We start from the raw sequence: 22,580 nt of genomic DNA on the forward strand, positions 1-22,580 counted from the left end.
GAGAGGGACAGGAAGGGGCTGAAACACTGAGGCCTTGGGAGAGCCCCAGCTCCAGGGGCAGCCTCGGGGGAAGCTCCCTGGACGATGGCTGCAGTAATAGAGCCGTGGGAACTCCACGAGGTGCAGGTTCAGTGTCTTAAAAGGATGAGCAGCGGCTCGCCACAACTCGGAGGCGGGTGGGCAGCGCTCCAGGCGGAGGGCCCCGCGTCGGCAAAGACACAGGACCCACGACAAGGCGGCCAAGGCTTGAGTCAAAAGGAGGGCCGCGCGCCTCCTCTCCAGCCCGCAGCAAGCGGGTGCCACGAGGCACTCAGCCGGTCCCCGAAGTTCCTCTCACGCGGCCCCAGGACCACCACCGTAGCCCAGGCCAATAGGCGCTGCCGGGACTCCCGAGGCTGCTACGGAGCCGGGAGCCAGGAACCCGGAGCCGCCAGCCGTCGGCGAAGTCTCGCGACAGCGAGGCCTCGCCCTCCCAGCATGCCCCGCGCCGCCGCCGCTGCCGCTGCCGCTGCCGCCGCCGCCGCGCCGCGGCTTGAGGGCGGGAGGCTGGGGGAGGGTAGCGGACCCGGCGCCGCCGCCATGTTGGGTCTGAAGCGGCTGCTGTAGGTGTCGACGGAGCTAGCGGGCGTGCGGAGCGGGCGACAGCGGCGTGGGATCTGCCTCTCTGCGAGCAGCCGGGAGCGGCGGCGGCGGCGCCATGAGCGGGGGCACCCCTTACATCGGCAGCAAGATCAGCCTCATCTCCAAGGCGGAGATCCGCTACGAGGGCATCCTCTACACCATCGACACCGAAAACTCCACCGTAGCCCTTGCCAAAGGTACGCGGGACCGGGCCTCGGGGTGGGGGCCGGGCCGGGCGCCGCTCGGGGCTACTCCCCGCTCCGGCCCGCGGCCTCCTCGTTCCCTTCCCTCCCTCCGTCGAGCTCCGGCAGGCCTCTCCCCTCTCCCCTCCCTTCTCCGGGCCCCGGCGTCGCGGGCTGGACCGCGGCCTCCCCGCGGCTCCCTGGCTTCCACCCCCCTGGAAGGTCCGCGCCTGAAGCCCGGGGAACTACGGGACTGAGTGCGCGGCCCTGAAGTCCGAGAACGGGCTGGAGCACACGGAGAAACGCGTCTTCCAACTCCGAAATTCGGGGCTTCTGTAGTCTTAGCACAAAACAAAGCCGGAGTATTCAAAGAATTTTTCCGCCCAGCTTGAGTTCATCGCGGATGCGTTGACTACACAGCACCCATTTTCTCACTTTGTTCATTTCAATTCGTGGCAATCTTCCTCTGGTGAACTCTGAGTAATGTGCTAAAACTTTGGGTTTGCTCTGCGACGCAGACATTCTCGAAATGCCATCGATGCCGTGGAGCAGATCCCATCTCCCTCGGCTCATTCTCTGTTGGTATTTACCTGTTAAACCGGAATCCTCAAAGCCTGTTGTGCAACCATCTCATTAGGGCGCGTGGTAAAAATACTTGCTGCTGCCCCGACTCCCTTGTTTCTGGAAACGGGTTCAAGCTTGATCCAGGATCCTTCTTGACCAGGCAAGCTTGACCTTTGATCCAGGCTCAGTGGGCGTTGACTGATCTCTCTGGAGGCTCTCTGGGAAAGGGAATTCGGCCGAGAAGGAAGGTGCCCCTACCCATAGTATTAATATTTGGCATCGCTAGAGTCTGTGTGGGTTTTGTTTCCGTTCACACGTGCAGGGCCTTTGCTCTGCCAGGAAACCAGAAAGAAAATAAACTTTAGCTCCTGAATCTTAAAGGAAATCTCACAACAGTGTAAAACACTTTGGGGGAAGCTAGATAACCTAGATGATTTTCCCAGCACTTATGGTAGAGGTGGGAACTGCATATCATGGTTAGGGACCCTCTGAATATTTTAGGTCCAAGGATAAAGAAGATTTTTGAAATCTGTAAACTTTTAAAAATCGTTAACTGATAGGGGAGTGATTTCATGGGATCAAGTATTTAATAACACTTGTTGGATGCTCTGGTAAATCCTTTATTTATTTATTTTTCTGAGATGGAGTCTAGCTCTTTAGATGGTGCAATGGCATGATCTCGGCTCACTGCAACCTCCGCCTCCCGGGTTCAAGTGATTCTCCTGCCTCAGCATCCCAAGTACCTGGGATTATAGGCACCCGCCACCACACCCGGCTAATTTGGTATTTTTAGTAGAGACAGGGTTTCATCATGTTGGCCAGGCTGGTCTCGAACTCCTGACCTCAGGTGATCCACCCGCCTTGGCCTCCCAAAGTGGTGGGATTACAGGCATGAGCCACCGCGCCCAGCCTCAGGTAAATCTTTCTAGATTTACTAGTCTTGGCGTTGGGACAAATCTTCTACCTGGATAGGGAACCTTTTGATGTTATAGAACTGTACACTATAAAGGAGTAGTACAAGATGGTGATAGTTGCACAGCTCTGCAAATTTGCTGAAGATCATTGAATTATATACACTTTTTAAAATCACCAAGTCTAATTTTAAAAGTGGTATGAAAAATCAGTATTTTGCCAGGCACGGTGGCTCAAGCCTGTAACCCCAGCACTTTGGGAGGCCGAGACGGGTGGATCATGAGGTCAGGAGATCGAGACCATCCTGGCTAACACGGTGAAACCCCGTCTCTACTAAAAAAATACAAAAAACTAGCCGGGCGAGGTGGCGGACGCCTGTAGTCCCAACTACTCGGGAGGCTGAGGCAGGAGAATGGCGTGAACCCGGGAGGCGGAGCTTGCAGTGAGCTGAGATCCGGCCACTGCACTCCAGCCTGGGCGACAGAGCGAGACTCCGTCTCAAAAAAAAAAAAGAAAAGAAAAATCAGGGAGTACCCCCACGTTTCCCTCTTCACCTTGTGAAACATTGCATTGTGACACATTACCTCATTAAAACACCTGTAGACTTAGCACTTCAGTGTCTTTTTAGAAATCCACTATAGGATACATGATGGTATTGGTGTTTATTAAAGACTTTCCCAGTGATGTTTCTTAACTAACTTAGTTTTTGCTTGGCCTTATTTTGAATTTATTTTATATATATATATATATATATTTTTTTTTTTTTTTTTTTTTTGAGACGGAGTCTCGCTCTGTCGCCCGGACTGGAGTGCAGTGGCCGGATCTCAGCTCACTGCAAGCTCCGCCTCCCGGGTTCCCGCCATTCTCCTGCCTCAGCCTCCCGAGTAGCTGGGACTACAGGCGCCGCCACCTCGCCCGGCTAGTTTTTTGTATTTTATTTTTAGTAGAGACGGGGTTTCACAGTGTTAGCCAGGATGGTCTCGATCTCCTGACCTCGTGATCCGCCCGTCTCGGCCTCCCAAAGTGCTGGGATTACAGGCTTGAGCCACCGCGCCCGGCCTATATTTTTTATATAATAGTTATTTAGCTGTATAGTGTTTTTCTGGCTTTATGCAATTATAAAAAAAAGCCTGTCTTTATGAAATTATGAAAAGTGTTGGGTGAGAGCCAGATATGGGTTGAAAATAATTTCCATGAAAGTGGTTTAATACATTTTTTAAAGTATTGCTTTACCTAATCTGAATTGAAAGGTATCTTGCCAGCTTAGTGACTCAATAAGTTGGCTGTGTTACCTTTATTCCTCACAAAGAAAAAAAACATACATTTGAAATTTTTTTTTATTTTTTTATTTTTTTGAGACGGAGTCTCGCTCTGTGGCCCAGGCTGGAGTGCAGTGGCCGGTTCTCAGCTCACTGCAAGCTCCGCCTCCCGGGTTTACGCCATTCTCCTGCCTCAGCCTCCCGAGTAGCTGGGACTACATTAGCTGGGACTACAGGCGCCCGCCACCCCGCCCGGCTAGTTTTTTTTTTGTATTTTTTAGTAGAGACGGGGTTTCACCGTGTTAGCCAGGATGGTCTGGATCTCCTGACCTTGTGATCCTCCCGTCTCGGCCTCCCAAAGTGCTGGGATTACAGGCTTGAGCCACCGCGCCCGGCCGCCATTTGAAAATTTTTAGAGTATTTTTGTTATTTTTTAAAAACTACGAACATATCCTTTTATGCAGGAACCCCAAAAGTCTACATTTTAACAACCCACATTTTAAAAACTTCAGCGGCTTTTGGAGTCAGTATTTCATTAGTCTTTAATAGTTAAATTCATATGACATAAAATATAAATTTGTTCTTCGTGTTGTGACTTGATAAATATGTGAATATAGCAGTGAAAAAAATGTTTAATCGTTGAATTTATGTTTGTACTCATGGCTTTGATATTTCATCCCACATCATTATATGCTGGTTTTTTTTTTTTTTTTTTTTTTTTGAAATGGAGTCTCACTCTGTTGCCCAGGCCAGAGTGCAGTGGCGCAATCCTGGCTCACTGCAACCTCTGCCTCCCAAGTTCAAGCAATTCTCCTGCCTCAGCCTCCTGAGTAGCTGGGATTGCTGGTGCGTGCCATCACGCCTGGCTAATTTTTGTATTTTTTAGTGAGAAAGGCTTTCACCATATTGGCCAGGCTGGTCTTGGACTCTTGACCTCAAGTGATCCCCCTGCCTCGGCCTCCCAAAATGCTGGGATTACAGGCATGAGCCACTGTACCCAGCTCCTTTTTCTTAAGCAACATGAGTTAAACATGTAACAGGTTTGGGGAATTTGATTATGTTTGCAAAAACTGACATTATCCAACCTTTATATATTATTCTACATATTATCTAATCGAAAGCTACATTATAACTGTCTAGTCAATACTGGACACTTATTACAGATTTCAAGATTAGAAGCAAGGAGTTCAGTCTTAAAATTTTAAAATTTACATGACTGGTTGAGTAATTCGATATCAGAAAATTTCACCTTCCGTTTCAAAATTTGAATGAAGAATGGTAGTCTAAAAGAGTAAAGCCAAAAGTGTTTTCATTTGTTTTGTTTGTGTTTTTTGTTGTTGTTGTTGTTGTTTTGAGGCAGTCTTGGCTCTTGCCCAGGCTGGAGTGCAGTGGCGCGATCTCGGTTCACTGCAGCCTCCACCTCCAGGGTTCAAGCAATTCTCCTGCCACAGCCTCCCAAGTAGCTGGGATTACAGGTGCCCACCACAGCTGGCTAATTTTTGTATCTTTAGTAGAGACGGGGTTTCACCATGTTGGCCAGGCTGGTCTCAAACTCTTGACCTCAAATGATCCACCCACCTTGGCCTCCCAAAGTGTTGGGATTACAGCCGTGAGGCACTACCCGGCCTAAAGCCAAAAGTTTATTCGTGGAATTTATAATACAGCGTGTATTTGGATGTAGAGATCCCTGTTCCTCTTTTTAAACTATGGATTAAGAGTTAATCTCTTTGAGTAACATTCTTAGAATTCTTTTTTGAACTTTTTTTTTTTTTTTTAATTTATCGGGGAGAGTGTTATTGTGAAACCTAACTACCCAGGCTGAAAAGATACATAAGATAAAAATGAAATATTTTTAAACAAACATCTTTGTAACTATCACCCAGGGCAAGACAAACATTGCCAGCATCCCAGAAGCCTCGCACCACCTATATTTTTCCATCACAACTATCACCATCTTAATTTAAGCTAGATATAAATGTTTTTCTGACATTTATAGTTTTACCATGTAAGTTTACATCTCTAAATAAATAGAGTTTAATTTTGCCCATGTTTTAACTTCATGTGAATAGGATTATCTTGTATATATTTTATTTTTAGCTTTTATTGTTTCATAGTATTCCATCATGACTATAGCACAAGTTTATTCCTTCTGCCATTGTTTTGGATATTGCATTTAGATTGTTTGCAGTTTGGAGCTATTAAAAACAGTGCTTTTATGAACATTTCTGTTTAAGTGCACTGATGCATGTTTGTGCAGTTTTCTTGAGGTTATATACTTAGAATTTGAATTGCAAGAACATGGGGAATGTTAGTCTTTATCAGGTAATGCCAAGTAGTTTTCCAAAGTAGTTGTTTACTGGTTTTTACTTCATTTATTAGTAAGTAAGAGTTCTTGTTTCATATCCCTTACCAACAACCATACTTAGTATCATATGTTTCAATTCTAGCCAATCCTGGTGGGTATATAGTTGTATTTAGTTTTAATCATTTTCCTCATCACTAAATGAGGCTGACCACCTTTTCATATCTGGGTCTTTGGATTTCATTTTTCATGAAGTGTCTTTGAAATCTTTTGCCTTTTTTAAATTGAAACACGTGTCTTTTTCTAGAGTTTTGTATTCTGAATATATATCCTTTGTTGGATGTATATATTGCAAACATTTTTTTTCACATTTAGTAGTTTCTTTTAATGAACAGAAGTTCTTCATTTTAATGTAAACATGTTCATCAATTTTTTATGGCTAGTGTTTCTTTTTTTAAAAACATCATGGAGATACTTTGATTATCTTTAAACCTTTTTGTGCTTTGCTTTTTCATATTGAGGTTTATAATGCATCTGAAATTGATTTTGTGTACAATGTGAGATGTTCAGAGCTTTACATTTAGTAAGGGATTCACTTGGTTTATACAGTCCATATTATAATGTAGGGCTTGGATATTATAATTTAAATATATCTGGAACTATAAACTACTCTTGAAATTTTGGACTATTTACATTTGATGTGGTATATAATTAGGGTGATCATATGGCCTAGTTTGCCCTGGTGGAAAGTCCTTATTTGTGCCTGTTCTGGCATAATTATTAAAAACATCCCGGCCGGGCAGGGTGACTCAGGCCTGTAATCCCAACAACATTTCCAAAAGGTCGAGGCCGAAGTATTGCTTGAGCCCAGGAGTTCAAAACCAGCCTCAGCAATATAGGGAGACTCCATTTCTACAAAAAATTATAAAAAGTAAATTAGCCAAGCATGGTGGCATGCACGCCTGTCGTCTCGACTATTTCGGAGACTGAGACGGGGGGATTGCTTGAGCCTAAGAGGAGCTGTGATCATGCCACTGCACTCCAGCCTGAGACAGAACAAAACCTTGTCTTACAAAGTAACAATAGCCTGTAACCCCAGCACTTCCGGAGGCTGAGGCAGGCAAATCACCTGAAGTCAGAAGTTTGAGACCAATCTGGCCAACATGGCGAAACCCCGTCTCTACTAAAAATACAAAAATTAGCCAGGGATGCTGGTGCACGTCTGTAATCCCAGCAACTTGAGAGGCTAAGGCAGGAGAATCACTTGAACTCAAAAGGCGGAGGTTAGAGTGAGCCAAGGTCGCGTCACTGTACTCTAGCCCGGGCAACACAGCGAGACTGTGTCTTAAAACACACACACATAATAATAATAATAATCTGTTTCTCTCTTGAAAATGTTTCAGTGTGGATAAGTTATCGCATCATATAATCAAAAGCCTAATTGCAGAGGTGCTCTGAAATGGGTGATGCGCTTTTTTTTCTGCTAGAGATGTCACAGACTAGCTTTAGTTCTAGCAAGTGAAGCAGGTAAGTTTGAGGGGCTTTGATCCTTGGAACCTAAGCATATGTCAAGAAGTCATAAAGGCAACCTAGAAAGGCTTTGATGTCAATCTGCTAAGTATGTTTATAGATGATCTGTGTCGCAGTTTGTTTCTGCTGTTTGTTGCAGTTTGTAGTCTGTGTCACAGCTCTGAATTTATTTTCTTCTCAGCACTGATCATGACTTACACTTAATCTTCTTTGCTTATTTGCATATGTGTTTATTGTCTGTCTTCCCGTTCCCCCTCACCTCCAGACTCTGAGCTCCTGGGATGAAAGGATGTTTAGTTAATGAGTGAGTAAATGGAAATGATTTAGCATTTTAGCTTATTGTTCTTGTTGAAGTGTCTTGGGGATGCCTCCAAATAATGCTTTTCCATGTTAACAATTGCATTTCCCTATAAAATTAAAATATCCTCCCTCACATTAAAGAAATCTTGAAGAATTTCAATGAGTAGGGATCCAAGAGGATGAAATCTAGTGACATAATTAACATTATTGGGGAGGTAAATGCTTTCTGACTCAAGCTCAATTATAATTTTCATTTAAAGTTTAAAGGAAGCCTCCATTCAGGATGTAGGAGGAAATTACACAGTGGTGACATGTATGAATGTTTTATGGAATAGTTCCAGTTGTGTTTGCACCTGTGTCTGTAAGTGAATAGGATGCCTAAATAGGCTAAAATGAGTGAAACTCTTATCAAAAATAAATTCTTATATTTAGTTAGCTTACCTGGATAATTATTCAAATGAAAACCAGATTGCTACTGCATTGTGAAAAGAGACTTTGTGAAGAATGATTATATAAGCCCCTTGCCTTTAAAATAGGTTGTTCTTAAAATCAAGAGATTGGTGGAAGGATATAAGAACAAGTAAATTGTTAACAGATTTCTTTAATCATCTGCTAAGTCTGGCTCACTGGCATAATTTATCTACTTCTTGATGTTAGTCACAGTCATAAACTGTGACCTTATTGGAGAGAGTGGAAGAGCTTTGTGTGATGGATAAAATACCTGTGGGGCGCTTTATTTGATTTCTTGCATTATTGGGGATCTAAATCTAGCAATTCACAAAATTACTACCTAAAATGACAAAGATCTAGTGAAACTTCAAGCCTTGGTTTCTTTTTGTTGCCCTATTTAGTGATGTTGCCAGAACTTGGAGCCTTGGAAACAGTTTATTATTGTTACATTGTCCACAGAAATACTTGGTAATTCTGGGAGTCTGAAGTCAGGTGTCAAAAACTGTTCATTTTCTAGTAGGGGTAAGTAAGGTAAGCCATGACTTTCTAAGTCAGGAGTAGAGAAAACAGCATAAAACTGAAGAAAAAAAATAGTAGAAGGAAGGAGGTAGAAAGAAAAAAGAAATCTTATCTGTGCATGATACATAGCAAGAGTTTTGTATTTAACTCAGTGCTACAGTAATAATAGCAATAACTGCAGATAGTTTAACTTGAATTTAATTACTCCATGCTAGAAGATGTTTGCTATAGAAACAATTGGCCTTTCTCTCATGATGCTGTATATTAGTTAGCTGTTTTTAAAACTGGATATCACTGAAGTAAATTTTGTTGTTGTTTTGAGACAAGAGTCTCACTCTGTCGCCCAGGCTGGAGTGTAGTGGCACAATCACAGCTCACTGTAGTCTTGACTTCCCTGGGCTCAGGTAATCCTCCCGCCTCAGCCTTCCAAGTAGTTGGGACTACAGGCACACACCACCACACCCAGCTAATTTTCTGGTTTTGGTAGATACAGGGTTTTGCCATGTTGTCCAGGTCGGTCTCTAACTCCTGGGCTCAAGTGATCTGCCTGCCTCGGCCTCCTAAAGTGCTGGGATTACAGGTTTGAGCCACAGTGTCCAGCAAATTTTTTTAGTGGACAAAGTGTGAGTTGGTCTGTAAAATAATTTATTCCCAAGGGCCTTATTCTAGTTTGGTAGGGTTTTTTGTTTGTTTCTGAAAGAAAGTGTGACCCAAAATGCCAGTTGGAATACTTAGCAGCTTTTTGGTCTTGGGCAGGTTATTTAACCTTAGCTTTAACTTCTTCATCTTTTCAATAGGAATGGATAATAATGCCCATCTTTCAGAGTCATTCTGATAATTAAATGAGGTGATATAAAAGAAGTAACTAGTTTAATGTTGGTGCTTAATAGAGAATAGCTGTTCCGTGTTATTTCCCACCACCATCTCCCTCTCTGTCTAGGTGCTCAGTCTCTCTAGTAGCCCAACTCTGTCAGTCATTCACACCTACTGTAGTGTACCGTCATCTTACTGCCTTTCACTGTCCTGTCATTCCCCTCATAACTTTACTTCCCTCTTTATCCTGCTTCAACTCCATAAGCAACCGTGATAGTCAGTACACATACCCACAGCCCCTACCCTATTCCCCTCTTGCTGTCTTATACAAGAAATCACAACCCTGATTATATCAGCACAGATGTGCTGACCAGCCTCACTCTAAATTTATGTTCGCTAGCCTCAGCAGTCATGGTCACTTCCTAGCAGTCACACTATACTTCATAATCCATTTCACTTTTCTACATGGCTGTTCCATTCATTTTCGTCAAGCCTCCAACACTTCCTCCCCCATCTTCACTTTCAGCCCTTTAACCGTGCTTTCTATAATAGTTAACTGAGAAAAGAACAGCAAACGAAAGATAATTTTGATAAACTTACCCTCATATGTCCAGTTACCTGCATCCATCCCCCAAACTTCTATTTTTTTTTTTTTTTTCTGATAAATATGGATACACTGTTCTTACTTCTGTCTAAGACCACCCTTCTGCTTGTGCAGCATTCGTCCCCTCTTGGTGAGTCAAGGACATTGCTCCAGCAGTTCTCTACTCTCCTCAGTTTTTCCTTCCCTAACGTATCTTTCTGTCTGCTTACAGACAGGCAATTATTTCTTCTATCTTAAGAACAACCAAAAAAACTCCACTGTACTTGAACTGCATTTCCTCTTTTCTAACGATTGCCCCATTTCTATCCTTCCCTTTATAACAAAACTCCTTGAAGTTGTCTACACCACTGGTGTTCATTCATTTCTGAGCCCTCTTTACTAAGGTTTTTATTCCTACATATGAAGTTTTCTTATCAAAGTTACCAAAGACTTCCATGTTGCCAAATCCAGTAGTCAGTTCCTAGTCTTATTCTACTTCACCAGTCAGCATTACATGGCACAATTGCTCTGTGCTCTGTGAAGCATTTTCTTCACTTGACCGTATGCCATTTTTTTCCTCATATCTCACTGGTTACCTCTCAATCTCCTTTGTGGATTCAACTCGTACGCCGCCAAATGTTGGAGAGCTCCAGGGCTCAATTACCTCCCCTTTTCTCTCTCTGTTAGCATTTATTTAGTCATCTGCATTCTTTTGATGATCTCATCCATCTAGTTCCTGGTTTTAAATACTACCTGTATATCACTGACTCCTATCTCTAGCCTGGATTTCTCCTCTAACTCCTGACTTGTGTATCACATTGCCTCTACAAGTAGAGATGTCTGCTTAGAATCTCAATTCAGCATGCCCTAAACCTGTTCCTCCATCAGCCTTTCCCATCTAATCAATTGACAGCTCTATTCTAGTTGGTAAGACCGAACACCTTGGAGCCATCCTTAATTCCTCCCTCTCTCTCTCACCTCATGTGATTTCAAACTAGGTGCAGAATTTGACCTCTGACCACCCCTAATACCGTGGTCCATTATCTCTCACTAGTCTATTCAGAGATCCTCAGATTCCTGTTTCTTGTTTCCAATATGTACCTCTCAGTTGATTCTTTCCACTCCTCCCAATTTTACTTGAGTGGATCTTTGTAATTAAAAAATAAAATACATGGAAAAGGTAGGTGACAAATCTACTTAGTGAACCTATGTTTTCTTGATTGCTTGACTGGTTGGTTGGCTGTATATTTCCAAATTAAGAGTCTTTTTTCTATAGAACTTTGATGTTACTGCTTTTTGTTCTTCTGATATACTGGGGTTGCTGATGCCAGTCTGATTCTCAGTCACTTTTCTCTCTGGAAGCTTTTATTTAGAATTCTCTGTTCCTGGAATTCACAAATGTGACCACACTGATTTGTTGTTGTTGTTGTCATTGTTTGTTTGTTTTTTGGTTTGGTTTTTCCTCTGAGTGTTTCTCAGTGGACCTTGTGAATCTGAAGAGTCAACTCTCTTTAAATCTAAGAAATCCGTTCATTCTCTCTACCTCTGACACTCCCTTCCTCCCCTCTCCCCCACCTCTTTCTAGTTCTGTCTCAGATTAATTTCTATCTTGTCTTCCACTCCCTAGCCTTGTTGCTGTTGTTTTTTAATTCCTCATGGATGCGTTTATCCTCCCCCCTGCTTTTTCACTCTTATGTCATATTTTTATATCTGACTCTTGGTTTTATCATTTGGAGATTAAAATATAAAAGCAGGCCGGGCGCGGTGGCTCAAGCCTGTAATCCCAGCACTTTGGGAGGCCGAGACGGGCAGATCACGAGGTCAGGAGATCGAGACCATCCTGGCTAACACAGTGAAACCCCGTCTCTACTAAAAATACAAAAAACTAGCCGGGCGAGATGGCGGGCGCCTGTAGTCCCAGCTACTCGGGAGGCTGAGGCAGGAGAATGGCGTGAACCCGGGAGGCGGAGCTTGCAGTGAGCTGAGATCCGGCCACTGCACTCCAGCCCAGGCGACAGAGCGAGACTCCGCCTCAAAAAAAAAAAAAAAAAAATATATATATATATATATAAACAGCCATGAGGAAGAATGCACAACTGAAAGCAGCTTAGAGAGTCAACATTAAATTTAAACCATTGGGTAAATATAGCAAACTGGACGTGCTTTTACTTTTCCTTCCTGTTGATAAATCCTATCAAAACTACATGAGAGGGACTTTTAAAAAAATACGTAAACTCATAGAGGACAAAGTAGATTTGGAAAGGAGACAGCATCAACACAGTTTGGAAGACTGAAAAGCAAATACATGATTTTAAATGACTTAGCAATGTTGAGAGCCGCGACCTAAGTAGGCCGTGGGAAAAGCCAAGATGTAACTTGACTTTCACCCTAAACTCCTAAAAGGCTCAGGAGTTGATATCAACAGGCACAATGGAAACTAGAAGATTGTAGTAATTGGGATGAAGGGTATAAGTTTTGGGGTATAAGTTTAACCTGTTAACTTTTAACTTTATTGGGTGTAAGTTACATACTATAAAATTCACCTACTGTAAGTGTGCAGTATAATGAAAGTTGTGTATCCATCACCACAGTCCAGTTTTCTAACAATTCCGTCAACTCGAGAAGCTTTTTTGTGGACATTAGTCAGTAGCTGCCTAGGACCCCTAGTCCTAGGCAACCTCTGATCTGCTTTCCTTTCTAGACTTTTCCTTTGCTGGATGGAGTTTTACAATTGTCACTCAGGCTGGAGTGCAATGGCGCGATCTTGGCTCACTGCAGCCTCTGCCTCCTGGGTTCAAGTGATTCTCCTGCCTCAGCCTCCTGAGTAGCTGGGATGACAGGCATGCACCACTATGCCAGCTAATTTTTGTATTTTGAATAGAGACGGGGTTTCATCATGTTGACCATGATCTTCAACTCCTGACCTCAGGTGATCCGCCTACCTCGGCCTCCCAAAGTGCTGGAATTACAGGCATGAGCCGCTGCTCCCAGCCTTTCCTTTGCTTTTAATATGTAAATTATACTTACTAAATTGATTTCCTAATATTAAAACTTTCTTGCATTTTTAGAAACCTTAAATTTCAAACAACTGTATTTCTCTGTATCAATTATCAATTGGAGTAATTAGCCATTATCTATAATAGATTCATTACATGGAGTTCATGGTAGATTTCAGGGAGTCTGGATCCCCTGAGGTTACAAGCTATTTTTATTTACATACGGAAACATTTGAGAAGAGGGTTCATAGATGTTTTTAATTTTCCAAGACCCAGATAAATACAAGCTACCTTCGCTATGCCTAAAAGTTTTAACGTATCTTTCTACTTTTCTCCCTTTGTCCCATTTTCCAGGTTTTATCTAATTTGGGGTTTAGGTTACCCCTTAAGAGCAGCTTTATTTACAATGTTGACTTAGATAAAACTGAGTTTTTTCTTTTTTTTTTTTTTTTGAGACAGAGTCTTGCTCTGTCACCCAGGCTGGAGTGCAGTGGCATGATGTCAGCTCACTTCAACCTCCGCCTCCCAGGTTCAAGTGATTCTCCTGCCTCAGCCTCCCAAATAGCTGGGATTACAGGCGTGTCCCACCACACCCAGCTAATTTTTGTATTTTTTTAGTAGAGATGGGGTTTCACTAAGTTGGCCAGGCTGGTCTCTAACTGAGCTCAAGTGATCCTCCCACCTCGACTTCCCAAAGTGCTGGGATTACAGGCGTGAGTCACCGGTCCTGGCTCTGAGTTCTTATTTTAAACTCAACACTATTAAATTTGTTTGTCTGGTTTTTTTTTTTTTTTTTTTTTTTTACAACAAAGAAACTTTCTATGGATTGTTATTCTGAGCTGCATGTCTGCTAATATCCCTTTTGTTCTCTCTGTGTTAATATTTTGCGTTACCTGGTATCTTCCACATTGTCCATTGTCTGCTTGCATTTACTGCTCCATGTGAAATGTTAGATACCAGTCCGATTCTCTTTTGTATATAAAGAATGTAGTTATTGGTGGGCTTTCCCACACACTTCCCACTGGAACTCTTGGAGGGCTTTTTTCTTCCAACATTCCTGTCTTTTAAGGAATGCATGTTGATCCCAAGAATCAAGGCTTTCTTTAGCTCAGGAAAACTTTTGTTTTTCTTTGATATTGCTTCTCATTGTGGAACTCCTATTGACAGTCCATTTTAAACATTTATGCTCCGTGTTGTTTATTTTTGTTTTCCAGCTTTTAACCCTTTCTGCTGTAGATTCTGAGAGAGTTCCTCAAACCAGTCTTCTGATTCATCGATTTGGCATTCACTAGTTTCCCTTCTGTTTGATGCTTCTATTGAGTTTTTGTGGGTATGGTGGAGATGTGTGTTTCTTTAAAAATTTGTGTTTAAGTAGAGATTCAATGCATGTGATAAAAACATTTTCAAAAATATACTCAGTGAAAAGTAGTTGCTTTCCATACTATTGTAGAGGTATGTAGTGCATATATAAGGATATGTATAAAAATACCAAAATTGGCTTTTTGTTTTCTATTTACTTCTCTTTTCTTTCACAGCCTGCTCTTGTTAGATTTTAATACAATTTTCTCTTTCCTGTATTGAATTGGTTTGCATGGGCACTGTGTGCTCTGATTGTCAGTCTTGATCTCCTTTCAGTCTGGCTAGTCCTCATGTGGCCCTTTTGTTTTTACTGAAATTTATAAACGGAAGTCTAGAATGACTGCTTTCGGTAGCTGGCGTATGCCCTTTTTTTGTTTTATTTGTTTGTTTGTTTCATTTTGTTATTGAGACAGAGTTTTGCTCGTTGCCCAGGCTGGAGCGCAATGGCGCGATCTCAGTTCACGGCAACCTCCGCCTCCCAGCTTCAAGTGATTCTCCTGCTTCAGCCTCTCAAGTAGCTGGGATTACAGGTGCCCACCACCACGCCCAGGTAATTTTTGTATTTTTAGTAGAGATGGGGTTTCGTCATGTTGACCAGGCTGGTCTTGAACTGCTGACCTTATGTGATCCACCTGTCTCAGCCTCCCAAAGTGCTGGGATTACAGGTATGAGCCACTGCACCTGGCTGGGGTGTATGCTCTTTTAACAGCGATGTAGGTCACTGTCCACTGTCCAACTATGTATGTCCCGATCCATAGTTCCCCAGTGAGACTGACTAGTATGTGAGGAGTCCTCACTGAACGATTACTTATTAAGTGCACATTGGGGAGATACCCTGTTTTAAGGGGTCATGAATTCATTCCTTTGGCTAATTGATTAGTCAAAATAGAGCACAATTTAGTCTCCTAATTGCCATTATTATATTAACTTCTGTGTGGTGTAATGCCTTTTAAATTATTTATTTATTAACTCTGTGCTAGTTACATAGAAGATACTCCAAATAGAGTCTAGACTTTTGGTAGCCATAGCCACCCTTTGCCATCTTCCTACCCAGCAGATACATAAATGAATGCCCATGGTTAGGGAAAGTGCACTGAAGCTATGAACTTGGTAGGATTTCGAAGAAGAGTGAACACACTCTTGGAGTGAACAGTGAATGCCCAGACCAGACACCTGAAATTTGTCCCTTTCCCTCATACTCTATATTCATTTAGTTCTTTGGATTTTACCTCCTAAATACTTTTGACTGCATCTGCTACTTCTCTGCATCTTCCCCAGCCCAGGTTTTCTTCACCTCTTAGATGGTCCACCATTATCCCTCTTTCTATAGGCCACCCTATGGCACAAGTGATCTTTTCAAAACACAAAATAAGTTGCTTTCTTTTTTTTTTTTTTTTTTTTTTTGAGACGAAGTTTCACTTTTGTTGCCCAGGCTAGAGTGCCATGATGCGATCTTGGCTCACTACAACCTCCACCTCCTGGGTTCAAGTGATTCTCCTGCCTCAGTCTCTTGAGTAGCTGGGATTACAGGCGCCTGCCACCACGCCTAATTTTGTTTTTACCATGTTGGCCAGGCTGGTCTTGAACTCTTGAGCTCAGGTGATCCACCCGTCTCCGCCTCCCAAAGTGCTGGGATTACAAGCGCGAGCCGCCGCACCCGGCCTCCAGTTGCTTTCTGTGGCTTTCTGCGTTTAGTTCTTTTAGTGGTTTTCTGTTCTTAGAAAAACTGGAATCCTTACCCCACTCTTTAGTGCTTTTTCAGCTTTATTTCTTTTTTTTTTTTTTTTTGAGACGGAGTCTCGCTCTGTCGCTCGGGCTGGAGTGCAGTGGCCGGATCTCAGCTCACTGCAAGCTCCGCCTCCCGGGTTTATGCCATTCTCCTGCCTCAGCCTCCCGAGTAGCTGGGACTACAGGCGCCTGCCACCTCGCCCAGCTAGTTTTTTGTATTTTTTAGTAGAGACGGGGTTTCACCGTGTTAGCCAGGATGGTCTCGATCTCCTGACCTCGTGATCCGCCCGTCTCAGCCTCCCAAAGTGCTGGGATTACAGGCTTGAGCCACCGCCCCCGGCCTCAGCTTTATTTCATAGCACACGTCCCCTTCTGCCCTTTACTTCTCTTTCGTTTTTTGTTCCATGAACACATACAGGTCATCCTTCTGATTTCACCCTACTCTTGTCCCATATTCATTGCCAAATCTCAGTTCAGATATTTATGTTGCCAAAGAAGCTTTCTTTGATCTTCACTCTATTGTTTTATCTTTTTTATTAATTATGAGAATAATAACCACTTGTACTATACAGAATCCTTGTGAGAGTTAACTAAATTAATACATATTATAGTGTCTAGCATCTAGTAAGTACTCACCAAATGTTAAGTCAGTGTAAAATCTTATATCCTTCTTGTTTTTTCTTCTTATATATTCTCAAGCTCTTGTTTCTGACTTGTCCTCATACCCATCCCCTTTCTCAGTCTTTACTGTGACCCTCCATGATGTAGGAAATTGTTGCTTCTTGCTTTGAATCTAACCTTGTCCAATAATTTCTCTTTTTTTTTTTTTTTTTTTTTTTTTTTTTTTTTTTGAGACGGAGTCTTGCTCTTTCGCCCGGGCTGGAGTGCAGTGGCCGGATCTCAGCTCACTGCAAGCTCCGCCTCCCGGGTTTTACGCCATTCTCCTGCCTCAGCCTCCGGAGTAGCTGGGACTACAGGCGCCCGCCACCTCGCCCGGCTAGTTTTTTGTATTTTTAGTAGAGACGGGGTTTCACCCTGTTAGCCAGGATGGTCTCGATCTCCTGACCTCGTGATCCGCCCGTCTCGGCCTCCCAAAGTGCTGGGATTACAGGCTTGAGCCACCGCGCCCGGCCAATAATTTCTCAATTGTAAAAACTACTTACAGTATTTACATGGTCACTGCTGGTGGTAGTTTTTTTTCTTGAAACACAGATCTAGCTGATGTCCCTTCTAAAAAATTTTTAATGACTACATTTCTTTCTGGATAAAATCTAAATTTAGCAGAGGTCTTCCCTCCCTATCGCCCTGCTTGTCCTAATGCTTTTCAGGGGGCAGGGGGCACATGTTGTACCTCGTTCTAGAGTGCCCCTCACTTGTTGGATTCCTCTTTAATATTCACCCTAAGCACCAAGCATGTAAAAGCTTCCTTTCTGCCCCCTTAAATTTTCTGTACTTACTATTTAATAAGCTCTTCATTCAAGAGAATTACTCAGCTCCTGCCATGACTATATGCTAGACACTATGCTTTGTGCTAAGAAACAAAACAGCAGAGACAAGGTTCTTGAGGACACAGCATTTAAGCTGGGGCCTGACAGGTGAGTTAGAATTAGCCACATGTAGAGGCTATCTAGGAAGATGTTAAGGCTATCTCTTATGTGCAGTTACAGAGAGATCCTTTGTAAATGTGTTTTACTTTGTAAAACCTTCTAAGGAGTCAGTATTGTTTTGTTATTATATCCCTATCTAAATTTTCAAATTGCCTTTTTGGTTTTATAAGGACAAGATGGGCTCTTAACAAGATGGCTTTGGGGTTTTTTCAGTCGAAGATGATGTAACCTCTAGAGTTAAGTGCGAAGAAGTTGATTTTGAGAATATGTTGCAGAAGGTGAGAGGAAGGTCATCTGGGTTATGACCTCTGGAGGTGGAGGTAATTTTTTGTCATTGGGTCACCAGTGCTTGGCATGTGATCTGTGAGGTGACTGAGAATATTGCAGACACCAGGGCAGGAGTAAAGCCTCTGTTAGGAGTGTTAAGTTCGTAGTGGGTTCAGGAAAAGATGGTGGAGGCTGAGGGACAGATGTTTTCATTCGGTGCAGTAATATTTGCTAACAGGAAGAAAGTAGTGTGGGTAAGGGTGAAGAAGGCGCCAGAGAAGGAGTGCAGACATGCGGAAAGTGAGAGTTTGTGGAAGCAGGCTGTGATGTGGTTCCAAGAGCTGGACTGTCGAATCTTATTTTTGTAAAGCTCTGCTCTTTTTTTTGAGACAGAGTCTCGCTCTGTCGCCCAGGCTGGAGTGCAGTGGCCGGATCTCAGCTCACTGCAAGCTCCGCCTCTCAGGTTTACGCCATTCTCCTGCCTCAGCCTCTCGAGTAGGTGGAACTACAGGCGCCCGCCACCTCGCCTGGTTAGTTTTTTGTATTTTTTTAGTAGAGACGGGGTTTCACCGTGTTCACTAGGATGGTCTCGATCTCCTGACCTCGTGATCTGCCCGTCTCGGCCTCCCAAAGTGCTGGGATTACAGGCTTGAGCCACCGCGCCTGGCAAAGCTCTGCTGGTAAGTAAAAAACCCAGAGTCAGCTTTCTACCATTCTTACCTTTCAGGCCTGGGAAAGAGTACTGTGTTATAGAAGAGATGGTGCTTTTTAGTATTTAAGTAATTAAACCTTGTTGTATTAAATCCATGTATAATACCTTATTCCAAGAGATCTCAGATAGTTTCTATATCTCAGATAGTTTCAGCAAGAGTTTGTGTATGGCACCAAGTGGACAAGAGCTGTACTTACGTATAAATGTCAGAAGGAGAAGAAAAATAGTAACTATAACTTTTTCGTTTCCTGGTTTGCTACTTTTGCATGTAGACTGTTTTTTAAATATGCTGAAGTTGGGTTGGTTTTTCCCACTTTCCCATTCTGTCAACATAAGTTGTTATTTACTCTAAACAACCATTCTTTCATTTTATCCTGTTTCTTTTATAACTTAATTCAATTCCCTTGATATTAAACACTATTAAGTATTTTTGGAAGTAGCTTACTTAATAGCTTTTTCTACTGTGTGATTTATTCAAGAAATTCTCAAATGTCAGCTGTATGTAGAGCACTGTGTTAGATTCTGTGGGAGCTGCAAAGATGATCTAGATACAGATCTTTCTCCTGAAGATCTTTAAATTCTAGAAGGTAGTCTAGACAGAATGATAGAATGCTGTGTGGTTTTCGAAGGAAGAACAGATTACTTCTGCCCGGGTGGAGTTGGGTGATGGCTAATTTTATGTGCCAACTTGACTAGGCCGCAGTGCATAGATATTTGATCACATATTCTTGATGTTTCTGTGAAAGTGTTTTTTATATGAGATTAACATTTAAATTGGTAGATTGTGAGTAGCCTTGTCTTGTGGGTGGGCCTCATCCAATCAGTGGAAGGCCTTTAATAGAACGAAGACTGACCTCTGAGCAAGGAGTTCTGCCAGCCTGCTCTGCAGATTTTGGATTTACCAGGCCTCCTTAATCCCCTGGGCCAATTCCTTAAGTCTCTTTCTGTGTTTATATATGCACATCTGATTTATTCTGTTTCTCTGTAAAACCCTGACTGATACCTGGAATCTTCAAGTTGAAATTTAGGATACTCTAGATGTGAGGAGAGATAAAAATAAGGACAGAAAACCTGATCTGTGAACTGAGAACAATGAACTTGTTTGGAATTTTTAAATTTGAGTATGTTGGAACCAGATCTTGCAGCTGATACTTGACTAAAGAGTTTTAACTTTACTACATCATAAATCTTATTCTAAGTTTTCATTTGAACTTGGTCTTAGTTTCTTGACTTACTTTGTAAGCGTCTTTTGGATAATTCAGGTTTCATTTGTTGCTTTCAAATTTTGGTATTCAACAGACTTGTTTCTTTTTATTTTCAGTTAACATTAGAGCCTAATTTACCATTTTTAGTTCATGTCAAAAAAAAGTTCAAGCCAGGTGCAGTGGCTCACACCTGTAATCCCAACTCTTTGGGAGGCCAAGGCAGGTGGATCACAAGGTCAGAAGATCGAGATCATCCTGGCCAACATGGTGAAACCCAGTCTTTAATAAAAAAAAGAAAAAAATACAAAATTAGCCCGGGCATGGTGGTGCGCACCTGCAGTCCCAGCTACTCGGGAGGCTGAGGCAGGAGAATCGCTTGAACCCAGGAAGCAGAGGTTGCAGTGAGCCGAGATCGCGCCACTGCACTCCAGCCTGGGCAACAGATCAAGACTCTGTCTCAAATAAAATAAAGTAAAATAAAAGATCGGGCTTTGGGAATTTTTTTTTTTTTCTTCTTACTCTGTTGCTCAGGCTGTACTGCAGTGATGTGATCTCAACTCACTGCAACCTCCACTTCCTGGGTTCAAGCGATTCTCATGCCTCAGCCTCCCGAATAGCTGGGATTACAGGTATGTGCCACCACAACCGGCTAATTTTTTTTTTTTTTTTTTTTTTTTTTGAGACAGGTTTCGCCATGTTGGCTGGGCTGGTCTCGAACTCCCAGCCTCAGGTGATCTGCCCACCTCACTCTCCCAAAGTGCTGAGACTACAGGTGCGAGCCACCATACCCGGCCTGGAAAATGTTAATAGTGTCATTTTGGGGGGTACTAGCTTTACTTAAGTATGTATTTTACGTATATAATGTTTATGCTTAAAGTTGGAACATTTTTGGTATTTTATAATGGAGGTATGGTACTGGGAAGTTTGTCACTACAACTCTTTTCTCTGGCCTTGTACTATGATTGTATATACAAGTATTGTATACACCAACAACCAGTTTGACATTAGGATGATGTTTGAGCTTGTCTAAATCTGGAGACTGGATTAGATGAGTGATTTTGCCAAATAATTTGACCCTGTTTTTGTTTGTTTGTTTGATGCATGGAATGCATTTCTATTTAAAAAATCTTTAGTGTTATTTCGAGCTAGAAATAGAAAATTGATTCTTTTCTTGAGACTGATAAAATTATTAGCTAGGCATCATGGCCCACATCTGTAATCCAAGCACTTTGGGAGGGTGTGGTGGATGGATCGCCTGAGCCCAGGAATTGGAGACCAATCTGGGCAACATGGCGAAACCCCATCTCTACAAAAAATTAAATAGCCAGGTGTAGTGTAGTCCTAGCTACTCAAGAGACTGAGGTGGGAGGATAGCTTGAGCCTGGGAGGTAAAAGTTGCAGTGAGCCTAGATGGCACCACTGCACTCCAGCCTGGACTGGATGACAGAGAAGGGACTCTATCTCAATAAAAGAAAAAAGAAAACATTATTAAAGCAATGTAGCAACATGATGAAGTTTAAAATGTAGAGGACAACCGCCCCTAGTTTCCCCATTCTCCCCAACTACTTTTGTCATTTTCTGTATTCTCTTTTAGGCTGTATTTGTAGGTGTGCGTGCACATGTATGTTTGAAGTTGAAATTCACATAACATGCAATTAACCATTATAAAGTATACAGTTCAGTGGCACTTAGTGTAGTCACAGTGTTGTGCAACTACCACCTCTCCTTGGTTTCAAAACTTTTCATAATCCTACTAAAATAAAATATCCCTAGGCATTAAGTAATCCCTCCTTATTTCCCCCATACCCTGTTAACCACTAACCTGCTTTCTCTCTTCATGGCTTTTCCTATTTAGGATATACTATGTAAAAGGAATCATACACTGTGTGACGTTTTGTATCTAGCTTCTTTTACTCAGCATAATGCTTTCACACTTCACTCTTGATGTAACAAGTATCAACATTGTGGTTTTTTTTTTTTTTTTTTTTTTTTTTTTTGAGACGGAGTCTCACTCTGTCGCCCAGGCTGGAGTGCAGTGGCCGGATCTCAGCTCACTGCAAGCCCCGCCTCCCGGGTTTACGCCATTCTCCTGCCTCAGCCTCCCGAGTAGCTGGGACTACAGGCACCCGCCACCTCGCCCGGCTCGTTTTTTTGTATTTTTTAGTAGAGACGGGGTTTCACCGTGTTAGCCAGGATGGTCTCGATCTCCTGACCTCGTGATCCGCCCGTCTCGGCCTCCCAAAGTGCTGGGATTACAGGCTTGAGCCACCACGCCCGGCCACAACATTGTGGGTTTTTTATGGCTGAATATTTCATTACTTGTATTTTAAAATATATATAACATACATATAAGTTATATAGAGAATGTAATTTGTCTTTTCATTTGTTAATGGGTATTTGGGTTGTTTCTACCATTTGGCTGTTATGAATAATGCTGATATAAACATTTGTATACAAGCTTCTGTGTGGACATAATATAATCTCTGGTACTTTGTTTTGGCAGCCCTAGCAAACTATATTGTGTGCTTTCTTTCCAGTGTAGTGCTTAGCACACTTGCCAGACTATAAGTTCCCTGAGGATGAGGACACAAATATAATGCCTGCCTAATATTACTTAAATATTCTAAGCCTGCTGAATTATTATTTTCATTAATTCATGATAATCCCCAAA

The 22,580-nt window shown here is 42.5% G+C and overlaps 1 protein-coding gene across 6 annotated transcripts in view; it reads left to right on the forward strand.

Moving 5' to 3' along the window:
* The first annotated feature begins 480 nt into the window (after nt 1-480).
* The window catches only part of LSM14A (LSM14A mRNA processing body assembly factor), a 66,068-nt gene continuing 43,968 nt past the window's right edge, over nt 481-22,580 (forward strand). For 5 of the 6 annotated variants that reach the window (XM_033225645.1, XM_033225642.1, XM_033225646.1 and 2 more), the window contains exon 1: nt 481-818. In XM_033225645.1, coding sequence (XP_033081536.1) covers nt 698-818 — 121 coding nt within the window. In that variant the 5' untranslated portion in view covers nt 481-697. The remainder of the gene's footprint in view (nt 819-22,580) is intronic. The other variant, XM_033225644.1, reaches the window with a different exon arrangement.

This window comes from Trachypithecus francoisi, unplaced genomic scaffold, assembly GCF_009764315.1.
Source record: "Trachypithecus francoisi isolate TF-2019V2 unplaced genomic scaffold, Tfra_2.0 Lachesis_group12, whole genome shotgun sequence".
NCBI lineage: Eukaryota > Metazoa > Chordata > Mammalia > Primates > Cercopithecidae > Trachypithecus > Trachypithecus francoisi.